We start from the raw sequence: 13074 nt of genomic DNA, 5'->3' as shown, positions 1-13074 counted from the left end.
CATGCTCTCATTTTTCTTATGATGGTTGAGGTTGAGAGAGAGAGAGAGAGAGAGAGAGAGAGAGAGAGAGAGAGAGAGAGAGAGAGAGAGAGAGAGAGAGAGAGAGAGAGAGAGGGAGAGAGAGAGAGAGAGAGTTGAGTGAGTCTCTCTATTCAATGCTCATTGTATTCTGAACTCTTTCTAGAATTCCAATATTTACTCAGGGTCAAGGGATTGTGAGAGGCAATCCCTTGATTGTGAGTAAACAAAAGGGGATCAAAAGTGTTGAAGTAGGCATGAAGGCGAAGGCTCCGTAGCTGGGAGCTGAAGCAACAATTTGTGTGTGTGTGTGTGTGTGTGTGTGTGTGTGAGTGAGAGAGAGAGAGAGAGAGAGAGAGAGAGAGAGAGAGAGAGAGAGAGAGAGAGAGAGAGAGACCCCTCTATGCCATATGGTTTTTCTGTTGTAGAGTCTGGCCTCACCCTCAATCAACCTTGCTCTACTACGTGGTCAATGTCCTACTGAGCCATGTCTGCGCTCTCCACACCTCATAAAGGCTTGATTCCACAATTGCTACTCGCGACCTTTCTCTCACTCAGCTCACAATGACAATCTTTGTTTTTTGGCCGCCCAACACCAACAGCGAGCTCCACCAATAGTTTGCATCACCCCACCCCAACCACCCTGAGTAAACCTCATATGCCTTTAGTTGGGTTGTTGATAAGAGCGAGCGAGACCCACGGAGACGAGTCATGTGAGCTTGTATAAACTATAGGGTCCTCAATAAAGAACATTTCCAATGCTCAAATTGTACACGAACTCCAAATCGATCAATTTATCAAAGCAAGTTACATTCTCAACCTTGGCATATTCACACACTTTTTTCACACCCATTTGTCTACTTAGCCAGCTGCCAACGTACTGCATGAATGCGATTAAGATGCAAAACAGTATCATTAAACTCAACTTGCAAACTCTCTAAAACTTTTGTGCATGGTGTAACATACGAGTGAGGTCTTTGACACATGTGCAAGGAGCTTTCTCTCATATCATCAAATCCAGAGCCATATGTGACCCAATGGGCTCAGGTCGGGTTCATTAGGGACGACAAAAGGGGTGTCCTGTCCACGTTGGAGCTTTCTCATTGGGAAACAAAACAATGGGAGCTTCTTTGAGCCCACTAGAACAAGGGTGCCCCCCCCCCCTCCTCCCAACAAGATAAACATGCACTACACTTTTCAATACCAAACGCGGAGAGCAAAGGTTGAACGTTGATTGCAAGGCCGTAGATTGTCTACTGAATCGCTACACCTCCGTTGCTTGTGAACAACAAGCACGACGGCAACTTGGTCGCGAGCATTCTTTAGTCGGGTATGCCTGAATCCGGCCTGAGTGGGGCACTACTCCCTTGGATTTTTTTTGTTTTGTTTTCGGAGTCGGGTAGGACACGCCCGGCCGCTCCCCTTATACACCAAAAAAGTATACAAGAAGAACGACCAGGACTATGCACCCACTAGAGACTTTCATGAGAGGTCGTCTTCATTTTGATCACAGCTCACGAATGGATTGAAAAACCTAGAGTCTAGCCACAAAGTCCACAATTTGAACGGGTCCGTCCCTAAGGGCATATGAATGCTTCCCGCTCGATTTGGGATTCCGAGTCCGAGGCTTTGCACGTTTTTCGTTTCCTGTCGTTCATGCATCTCTCCTTTGTCTTCGAGCGAGGCTGCAGAATCCACCACTGTGCAGAACCCTAGATCGCTCTTTTCTCCACGTTTCGCCACAGTTACAGTTCCTCATGCTCCCATAGTTTCACTTCATCCATCGCCCAATTCGATTCGTTTCATCACATCGTATTGCTATCACCATTTCAATCAGATTTCCATGGATGCTCCTGCTGTCAAGGAGGATCAGCCTACCGAAGCTGCCGTAGCAGCTGAGGGCCCCTCTCCTGCAGATCGAAACAAGGATGCATCAGATGGAGAGATCGTCGTACAGAAGTTAGATGTATCTGCGGATACTAAAAGGGTGGATGGTCCTCTCGAAGGAGAGGAGGTGAAAGCTCAGTCAACCTTGTCTGCTGCAGATGTCCCTCTTGAGCGCATCCCAGAGGAACCAGTGTTTGATGGCACGGAGAAAGCAGGTGGGGGTATGCATGGAGAGTCGGAGAGGTCTCCTAGCAGTGAGACTTCTCAAAGCCATGATAAGGGCCTCTTTTCTGCTCTTGAGTTTGCTCGGAAAGGTGTAGATTGGCCAGAGAAAGCTGCAGCATTGAAAAGTTTTGTGAAGGAGCGGGGTGTGGTGATGTCAAATGCATTAAGGCGTCTTTCGGACAAAATGGAAGATTTAGGATTGCTACCGGAGAAAGATGGTGATCCGGTCGAGGCTGGCGGTCTGCATGCAGCTTCACCTGACCTTCAGTCTCCCAAGGGCATTGATTTGGATGGCTCATTACATAGCAGCTCTCATGGTCCTAAAATGAAAGGTAGAATCACTCTATTTTCCAAATCTGGATGCCAAGACAGCAGAGCAGCCAGATCCTTTCTCAGAAGCAAAGGTCTGAGCTTTGTGGAGGTTAATGTGGACATCTTCCCTCAACGAAAGATGGAGCTGGAAGAGAGAACAGGAACTTCCAGCGTTCCTCAGGTGTTTTTTAACAATACGTTTGTTGGAGGAATCGATGAGCTTAATGCATTGGAAGCCAAGAAAGAGCTTGATGAAAAGGTTAAGGACGTCTTTGAGACTGAGTGTCCTGCAACTGCCCCTCAAGCTCCCGTTTACGGAGAGGATGAGGCAGAGAATTTAAAGCTTGATGAGTGTGCAGAAGTTGTTAGAAAACTCAGAGAAAGGGTCCAGGTGAAAGATCGCTTCTACAAGATGAGACTCTTCAGCAGGTGTTTTCCAGGATCAGAAGCTTTGGATATCTTTGCCGATGACCAGTATTGTGAGAAGGAAGAAGTAAGTGTTTTGTGTATTTTTAATGGAGTTGCATGCCACCTGATTTTTCTCTGTGATGTCTCTGATGTTGATGATCATTATTGTAATCCCAATTGTTCTTTTCCCTACCCTCAAGAACAAGGCTGCCCTGTCACTACTTTAGCTCTTTTAACTCTTAAACGCCAAGTTGGTGATCTTTCTGACATTTGTGCGCTGATGGTCACCTCGAAGCATTGTGAGAGCCATTTCACGTAAGCTTCTGAAAGTATCAGTTAGTACTGTTTTGATCATAGAGAACACGTCGGGAGTTTTTTTTGTGAGATGATTCCATTGCTGCCTGGACACAGAAGATTGCCTCTTTATCATTGTCGGAGGAAGTCTTCAATCGTCACAATGCACCCTAGTGAAGTTACAATATATGTTACAAAAATCCTCTTTGGGTCGTATCTATTTGCCAGGTTGGGTTTGAATGGGAGCTATTTTGAAGGTTGGGCTAATATTTCATGATTATTGTGGAGATTAGCAGAGCATATAGGCGTGGTCCATCAGCCAATCCTATAAGTTGTTCGCCTTAAGAATAACCATGTTCTTTACCTTCCAAACTGTAAAGCTGGAACCATCCAACTTTTCCGATGGGTGGAAGATTGGCACCTCCGGTTGCCGAAAGTTGACATAGCTGTAGGGAAAAGTAAGATGTGAGGATGGGGAAATGACCACAATCTCTTGAAGAACCTGGGATGTCGCCGATAGAGCAAAGGTATCAGGCTGTCTATACCAAAACACTGAAGACAAGGGTTGGTAGCATAGTGTAACAACCGTGTGATACAGCAGTTGGAACCAATAGGTCATGGAAGAGAGCATTTGGCTTGAGTTTGCAAGCTTTGAGAATTCGGAAGCTGAAGGCGAGTCATGTGTGGTGGAAGAAAGCAAGCTGAGAATGAAAAAACTCTTTGAAACCAATGCAAGAGGTAGAAGCCGGCTCTGGAGGGGAGATAACACCTTGGCTACCAGGAGTAGGAGGGGGAAGGCAAGTGAAGGCGTTGTCTCAGATGAGATGCCCAAGAGATGTGGCATGCCCAACTTAAAGGATATGGTAGAGAGGACTAGAGAAGATGTGGTCGAGAGGCCTAGGACGTTAGGGTTAAAAAACCTAATCCCTACTAACTTGAAGAGCACAACCGAAGGGCCTAAGCTCTAATTAAAAAAAGCATAAGGATTGATTTGCGAATTTCGTAATTAGCATTAATTGTTGATCAGACACTGCTATACGGATTTTCACGTTTTGTGTTGGTTGCAGAGGTGGGATTTACGCAAGCTTTTGAGAGTAGATGCTTTTGGGGGTCAAGTGCTTTTGGATGAGAGCTTTTGGGACTTTGCTTTTGGCCATTCCTTGTACGGCTCTAAGGGCCACTCTCTAAGAGCATATGGATATAGTCACAGAGTTGGACCCTCGGGAGTTGTACCTTGGTGATCGGCAATAAAGAAAGAAATACCGAAAGGGGTGCAAGTCTTTGGGGCCAGTGGATTTGGAAATGAAACTCTATTGCATCGTGTTGACTTTGCTCCTCTCTCTCTCTCTCTCTATTCAAGTTCAATTCGGTTATTTATAATTTCTGTTCATGTGTTGCTATTGATTTCTTGCTTAGAGTATCCAACCTTGTAACAATGGTATCAAAGCTCAAACGATCCTTCTTCTACGGAGGATCGTATCCTTTTTGCAACACATGGGTTCTAGCAGTGAATACGATAGAGACAACACCCCTCTAACTACTCGTCTGCAAGGAGCTGAAGAAAACTATCACAAAGTGATGACATGGCATGACCAATTGGCGGAGAAATGACCAAGTGGACAAGAGAAACTGAACGGACTAACTTGAAGAACTTATGAAGCATCGGTCGTGGGGCCTAAAACCCTAAAGACCAAAAGCTTGAGCTCTGGGAGAGGTTTTCGTAAAATGCGTTGACATGTTGACATGGCAGATTGTACGGATGCTGACGTGGTAGCTTGTAGGGCGTACGGAATTTTCGCGATTTATGCTGCAGACGCCGCATAGCAGGCTGTACAGATTGCTGCGATTTGCGTTGGGTTGCTGACGTGGCAATTGTTAGATTTACACCACTGCGCCGCATAGCAGGCTGTACAGATTGCTGCGATTTGCGTTGGGTTGCTGACGTTGCAATTGTTAGATTAACACCACTTTGTTGCTTCACACAAGTCTAGGGCACTTCCTTGTACGGCTAGTGTCTCCGGGCTGGCTATCCACAGTCTAGGTTGTACCTTGTCCGGCATCGGTCGTGGGGCCTAAAACCCTAAAGACCAAAAGCTTGAGCTCTGGGAGAGGTTTCTGTAAAATGCGTTGACATGTTGACGTGGCAGATTGTATGGATGCTGACGTAGTAGCTTGTAGGGCCGTACAAAATTTTCACGATTTATGTTGCAGGCACCTCATAGCAGGCTGTACAGATTGCTGCGATTTGCGTTGGGTTGCTGACGTGGCAGTTGTTAGATTTACACCACTTTGTTGCTTCACACAAGTCTAGGGCACTTCCTTGTATGGCTAGTGTCTTCGGGCTGGCCATCCATAGTCTAGGTTGTACCTTGTCCGGCCGCCCACTTGAGTTGGGCGCCACCTTGGGCACTTCTATATATGGAGTTAGGGGGGTACCCATTTCACATAGTTTGACATTGTGTATTGGGTCTTCTACTCATGGTAGTCATGGGCAGCTGATCGCTCCCTCTTCACTATATTTTGCGTTTGTGGTATCTCTCTCTCTCTCTCTCTCTCTCTCTCTCTCTCTCTCTCTCTCTCTCTCTCTCTCTCTCTCTTCCGCACACGCGCACCCACATCGTACCAAAGCTTGATGCTCTTCATGTCCAAGGCGCGTCACCCGCATCAGTACTTCTTCCAAGGGATCACATCAGCCAACGTCTTGCAAAAGGCCAGGCAAGCAATGAAATCTAGAGAGTTTTCATCGTGGAGTTTCACCTCCTCCACCAACGTTTTTGCTTGTGACTGCTAGCTCTACCTCTGTTGGGCACTTTCGTTGCCGAAACACCCCTCCCTCTACCTGCGTTTTTGGCGAGATCTGGCGTTTTCAGCAGAGGGGGGCAGCGCTCAGCTTGGCCCACATGAATCTTGCTTCCGACACGGCTTTGCATCCGGTGCATCGCTGTCGTGATTCCTGTACATTGTTTTCATCACCTCGCAGTTGTGTTTTGGACAGTAGCCACATGGTTTGAGTTTTTAAGAGAGAATGAAGTTACCTCTTGCCAGGACACCATCCGATGGTGGTCCATGCGGTCTCTCAGTGACTGCTACAGTATAGGGTATCTTCGACATCGGCTTGATCATCTACGGACGTACGATCCTTGGGAGATCCATTCATTCTGGCCATCATTTGGCGGTTGTGCACTCTAGAGGGGGTGGTGACTTGTGGTTTGCTATGGACACACCTATGCACTCATGAAAGGAGTTCACACGAGATATGGCCATGCTCATGGCATATGGGATTCAGACATTCCCAGAGAAGACACCACCATCTTGGGTGGACAGACCCTTACCACTTGACCTCGACACTACGGATCACTTGCTTACGGAGGTATTAGGAGCATCTACATGGACTCAGAGAGAGGATCTTGGATCTCCTCTTGGACAGGTTCATTGCTTGGATCTTTAGATTGGAGTGGGACTTCAATGCTTTTGACTCTCTTGGAGAGTTTACCCGCAAGCTGCGGGAGATTAGGCATCATTATGCGACTACATCCGGAGTCACCCAGAGCTTGGCTTGGATGGTAGTGCAGTTGCTCTTCTACACTCCTAATCATTTGGATTGCTATCTTCAGAGTTGCTTACACTCACCCTTTGTAACCTTACAACAAACTTATCCCCCGACTTGGGCAGTAGGCCACTCCCAGCTCATTTACATTGAGAGGCACACCGAGATGCGGTTTGGTGGTGTTGTTGGAGCGGATTGTGTTTTGGTTGACACCGGGGATTGGAGGCAAGAGATACAGGCGTTGAAAGCATACCGGTCCCACAAAAGAGCAGACAGAGCTTTTTGGAATTTTATTTGAGGTATCTTCGCCCTCCAACCCGGACTCATTAGCCACTCCCACCCTTACTTCATCGCGCATTGGGCGCGCTTCCGTCTTCACCACAGTGTCTTACAAGGCATAAGCCAATTAAGAACCCAATTCTTGGAATTCATTGTTTCAACAGAATTTTTGCAGTTTCTGCTCAACGAGCTTCACGACATTCTTTCGCGGCATCCTCAGCAGAATCTTCAGATGCTTCAAAGTTTTCAACAATTTTTGAACTACATGTTATCCCCTCTGATGCCCCAGGTGGTACCTCCTCCTCCGGCAATAGAAAGTACGAGAGCTTTCAATCGGCAACCTTCTCAGCCATCTATTCCGATCGGGGGAGTCTTCAGGAATATGGTGCAACCATCTGACCTTGATCTAGTGCAACCGCCTTTGCCACCGCCATTGTCCCCACCTCCACCACCACCACCATCGCCACCAGGCTACAATGTTTGGAGCCCATATGGATAGCCTTATTATCCATGCCCAGGACATGCGCCTAACCAACCCAAAGATTTCAAAGATGATGGTACGACAGTCAAATTTTTCACTTTTTTCGGGGTGAAAGATCGCAAGAAAGCATTGTAGTTCCTACAGCAATTCGACAACATCTATGCTTTGGGGAATTATACAGAAGAATCCAAGATTTTTCGAGTAGCGGAATTTCTTAAAGATAATGCTATGCAATGGTGGAGTTCAATCGTGACACAACCACATGCTCCAAGGACTTGGCAAGCTTTCAAGACAATTTTTGCACGTAGTTACATGACTTCGATGTTTGAAGTCCGGATTTTGACAAAGTGGGGCAACTTGAAAATGCTTGCCACCGAAACCATGGACGACCATAACCAAAGGTTTCTCGACGTGTACCTTCCGGTGTCCTTTAAGTTCATTCCCTTGGGGAACCAGTGCGAGCGCTACACCATTGGACTACCATCACCATTGCAAGAATATTGTCTCTCCAAGCAAATCTCTACCATGCAAGAGCTTATGGACCATGCGGTGGTCGGCTATAAGCTCATGAAAGGAAAGTTGTGAGTTTACCACAGAAGAACCTCTGGCCACTAACCAGAATTCTCGGCAACAACGAACGAATCCCATGAAAACCAACCTCAACGGCCTCGTTTGACACAACGTCAATGAGACGCCTTTTTACAAGAAGGCCGATGCTTCGAATGTTTCCAAAGAGGACTTACGCTCAATACATGTCCTGAGCGAGCCTCGACCTCAGTGCAACCTTCTGCTCCCACGACAGACAGATCCCCGCGGCCATCTCCGGCCAAGAAGGCTAGACCTGCTATTGGACAAGTACCCGATATTTATGGTATACACCTCGAGAGTTTTAATGAATTATGCAGAGCTTATGGTGTTAGGTGGAACGGAATGAATGTTCGAACTTTGCTCAAGATGAGTCCTCCGAAGTGTGCTCAAGGTTCCTTTTACTTACGGAAGGGAGAGCCTTCTGTTCCCTTAGTGAGAGAGTCCTATGGACACAAACAAAGTGAATGGACACTGTGAATGGAAGTGCATGAGATTGAGAGATAAAGAAGAGAATACGACACCAGAGACGTTGTAAAACCCTCCTCCAAATGCCCCACTCTCTATGGCGAGAGCAGTCTACTTATAATTGCACAAATCTCTACAATGCTTGGACTTGCCGACGATTAGGACGACGACGAGACGGGCTGAAATCTGAAAACTCTAATGGCTGAAATTTGCAAATCTTTATTTGCTTAATTCTGACTCTATGTCGATGACGATGTCGATGGCGACGATGCGATGACGACGCGTTGAAAACGCAGGTGCTGAAATCTGCGTTTTCCGGGCTGAAACTGTAAACCTTGCGGGAATTGACCGTGCGGCGAGGAACTGCTGCGGGAAGGTGAGATCTGCGAGGTTCGGGACTTGATCTGCGGTGTCTAAGGGCTGAAAACTGAAAATGCTGAGGTTTCTTGATGTTCCGTCGCGGTGAATCTGCAAAACATTGGGTTATGATGCAGATGCAAAAACGCTAGGGCTGAAAATTTGGAAATCTGTCTCCGGTTGTCTTGTAAATGCAAAACGCTAGGCTGATCTGATGTCCCGCTGTAGCTGGAATCTGCTAGTGCAAAAACGTTGGCTGATCTGGTGCAAAAACGCTAGGCCTTCTGTTGAGAGAAAACGCCAGAGTTGTCGCGGGGGTTGGTCTTGCTGAGAAGTTGCCTGTTGAGCAAGGTGCTCTTGCTGCCTATTCTGCCAATTAGTGCTAGCCTAGGTTTGCTTATATACAAACTTACTCAATTTGCCCTACCTACTTTCCAACAAAAGTCACTTAAAAATAATAAGTGAAAAATGTCAAAAATAGGGAAAATAGGTTAAATGCACTGGAAAATTCCCTTGAAGGATTCTAATGGATTCTAATGGGAACGCTTATGATCATGCTGTGTGCAACCAGAGGATATGCATCTACACTAAGTGTCTGGACATGCACGATCTGCGAACAGACTCACAAAAGTGCCAGATCACTTCTAAATCTAGACTGACTGAACCCTTGTCGTGCTGTAGCTTGTCCACGGACATATAGGGTTGAATGTGTCACGTGACATATGGAAAAGTCAACGGCTTGAAAGCCCTTATTTTCTTTGACCTCGAAGCTATGGAGAACTTCATCCATCCAGAATTCTTGAAGCAGATGCACTTTGATTATGATGCAAAGGGTGGAGAAATTGAAGCTGAGCTAGCCACGGGGCAAACTCAGAAAGTGGTACCGCTCATTGGTGCACTTCCAGTGACTATACAAGATTATCATGGAAAAGCCAATTTCCACATTATGAAGTTGGGCAATTGCGACGTTCTCTTGGGCATGCCCTGGCACGACAAGAATGATGCAGCTCTCCAGGTCCGGAACCGAACCATTTCCGTGATGCAGAAGGGCAAGCCCGTTGTCCTCAAAGTTCGATTGTCCGAACAAAACCTTGAATGACATCTCTAGTTGTTTTCTAGTTAGATACTTTTGAACATTGTTTGAGAAAGTATTGTTTGAACTTTGTTTGAAATGGATGCTATCTGTTTTAAACCTGTCTTGGTGCCGATTTGAAATGTTTGACTCTGGTTTCAATACTGGTTTCATTGATTGGTGATTTTTACTCCCGGGTGGAGAAGTAAGAAATACTGTTTTGGTATTGTTTGAACCTCGGAACGACGGAGGCCGATGCCTGGGGAGCGTTTCGTTGTATGCTAGAAAACCTCCGAACGACGCAGGCAGATGCCTAGGGAGCGTTTGGTTGTATGCTTGAACCTCCAAGCGACGCAGACTGCGGTCTGGGGAGCGTTTGGTTGTATGCTTGAACCTCCGAGCGATGCAGACTGCGGTCTAGGGAGCGTTTGGTTGTACAGTCTTCTGAGCTCATGGTCCGGACCTTTTTAGGTTATTTGCGGGGGGAGTGACTAGGTAGTCGTTGAGTAGCTTAATATCGCAGACCGTTTGTCTCGGGAGAGTGCTCAGCGGCGCTGTTTGTTGTGTCTTGTAACATGCATATGTGAGCATTTGTGTTGCATTGTGATGTGTCAATTACTGAATATTCCTAATTGGATGAGATTGCTTGGGTATGTAATTTTAGTGCATCAAGACACCTATGGAAGATCAGTACGGTCTGGGTGTGATAGCTAATTTTACTACGCCGGAATATCAAGAGTTCCGATTTGGATGAAAGGAGAGGCTAACTCCTTGATCAAAACAGCCGAAAGGAGAAGCTAACTCCTTGATCAAAACAGCCGAAAAGAGAAGCTAACTCCTTGATCAAAAGAGCAGAAAGGAGAAGCTAACTCCTTAATAAAAAGAGCAAACTGATTGTCCCTCGGAACTTTTTGAGCTAACTTGAGTTGTTTTGCAGATATGTTGTAATCGCGGACGATTCCGCGATTACTCTCTTTCAAGAAGGGGAGATGTAACAAACTGTTGACGTGTCAAAGCCTAAAGAATGGAGCCAACTTACAGACGACGTGGCTGTTCGAGAGCAGAAACCCTAACCCTAAATTTTACCAGAAACCCTAATTGCTAAAACCCTAATTTTGGAAACTCTAACCATAAAACCTGCAAACCCTAATTATGAAAATCCTAACCCTAAAATTGTAGAAATCCTAACCCTAAGGGCAGCAAATAGAATTTCGAAAATTGCGTTGACATGATGATGTGGCAGGCTGTACGGATTTTTGAGTTTTGCGTTGGTTGATGATGTGGCAGGCTGTACGGATTTCCGTGATTTATGCTGATAGCTTTTTGGCTTTGCTTTTGGACTAGATGCTTTCAAGTTTGAAGGCTTTTTACTGTAAATTGCTTTTTAGGCCAAGGGCCTTCAAATATGAGGTTAGGGCTCATTCTCTGGCATGCTTCCTGGAGAAGGTGCATAGTATGGAGTACCGGCTTGTACTATGTTGATGCACTGTAAAGAAATACCGAAAGGGTCGCCAAGGTTTGGGGCCAATACTCTCTGGGGTGGAATTCCGCCACTCCGTGTTGCGTGTTGTCTCTCTCTCTCTCTCTCTCTCTCTCTCAGTTCAGTTGTTATTTGAAGTGCTTAAAGTTGTTCAGTCTGTTCTTTTCTATTGGCACGTGGTGCCCCTCTTGTCACGTGACACATCCCAACCCTATGTGTCCGTGGACAAGCTACACCACAACAGGGTTCAGTCAGTTCAGTCAAGTCTAGATTAGCAGTGATCTGGCACTTTTGTGAGTCTACTCGTAGACCGTGCATGCCCAGTCACTTAGCATAGATGCATATCCTCCGGTTGCACACAGCATGATCATCGAAATTCCCATCAGAATCCATTAGCATCAGTTAGGGGAATTTTCCAGTGCATTTAGCCTATTTTCCTATTTTTGGTTATTTTTACTTATTATTTTTAAGTGACTTTTCAACAAAAGTAGGTAGGGCAATTTTGCTAAGTTAATATATAAGCAAACCCAAGTTAGCACTTTGTGGCAGAAGAGGTAGCAGGAGCTTCCCGCTCAACAAGCAACTTCTCAGCAGTACCCCCCCTCATGACCCCCTAGCGTTTCCAAGCAGTACCATCGCCACCTTCACCCCATCCCTGGCGTCTCCCCCACATCATTCAGCATCGCCATCACATTGCTTTGCCTGGCGTTTGCCCTACAGTACCATTCAGCCCAGCGTTTTTCTTGCAAAAACGCCAGCAAGACTCAGCCACATCAGCGTTTTTGATTATCAGTCCTCACCGCAGCAGATGCTCTCAGTTTTCAGTCTATGACACAGTAGAAGATAAGCCCAAGATGGTTGCAGATGCTCCCCCATTTTCAGCCATAAAAACGCAGCCAAAGCAGTCATTTTCAGCCACCGAAACAGCCCCGAAATTCAGCGATTAGAAGACCACAGATACGAGAGTGGGGCCTTCGGAGGAGGGTTTTACAACGTCTCTGGTGTCGTATCTCTCTTCTCTCTCTATCTCTCAGTCCCATTCACTTGCACGCACAATATCCAGTCACTTTGTTCGTGATCATAGCACTCTCCATAATACGGAAAGCTCTCTCTTTCCCTAAGAACTAAAAGGAACCTTGAGCAATAAAGATCACTAATCTTGAGAAAATACAACATTCATTCCGCTGCACCTTACACCTCTTGTGACACCTCATCTTGGATTATCCTACCTACTGATAGGACACCATCCGGTGGTAGTCCGTGCGGTCTACTGGTGACTGTTGTAGCTTACGGTAGCTTCTACAATGCAGACTACTTAGTCTGGCTTTCCTTGTTTCGAAGGCGTTTACGGTGTAGATTGCTACTTCTAGCCTTCCAAGAGTTTAATACAGCCTAGCCACTTGGCCACACTGGGTTACAGGTTCGTGCATTGACAGGCTTCCGGTCAGTCTCATGATGGTTCCTCGGCTTCTCCATTTTCTCTAGACGGTTTGACTAGAGACACCACAAGTCCTATTGGGCATGACACTTGATGGTCTATTGACACTTCTTTTAGACAAGGAGTTGTTTTCACACTCAGTTCACGACCTTCACGCCTTTATCGGCGGAGTACAACAATTTGCTACACTGCTCGTGACCTGCTGCAAACATGGCAGTACACA

The 13074-nt window shown here is 46.2% G+C and overlaps 1 protein-coding gene across 1 annotated transcript in view; it reads left to right on the top strand.

The window, feature by feature from the left end:
* The first annotated feature begins 1599 nt into the window (after positions 1 to 1599).
* Positions 1600 to 13074, top strand: part of LOC147457338 (uncharacterized) — a 35094-nt gene continuing 23619 nt past the window's right edge. The window contains exon 1 of the mRNA XM_086513306.1: positions 1600 to 2935. Within this exon, the coding sequence (XP_086369432.1) occupies positions 1610 to 2935 (1326 nt within the window). The 5' untranslated portion in view covers positions 1600 to 1609. The remainder of the gene's footprint in view (positions 2936 to 13074) is intronic.

Source organism: Adiantum capillus-veneris, chromosome 5, assembly GCF_014529385.1.
Source record: "Adiantum capillus-veneris isolate H3 chromosome 5, ASM1452938v2, whole genome shotgun sequence".
In the NCBI taxonomy this organism is placed as follows: Eukaryota; Viridiplantae; Streptophyta; class Polypodiopsida; order Polypodiales; family Pteridaceae; genus Adiantum; species Adiantum capillus-veneris.
This window is presented reverse-complemented; position numbering and strand designations above follow the sequence as displayed.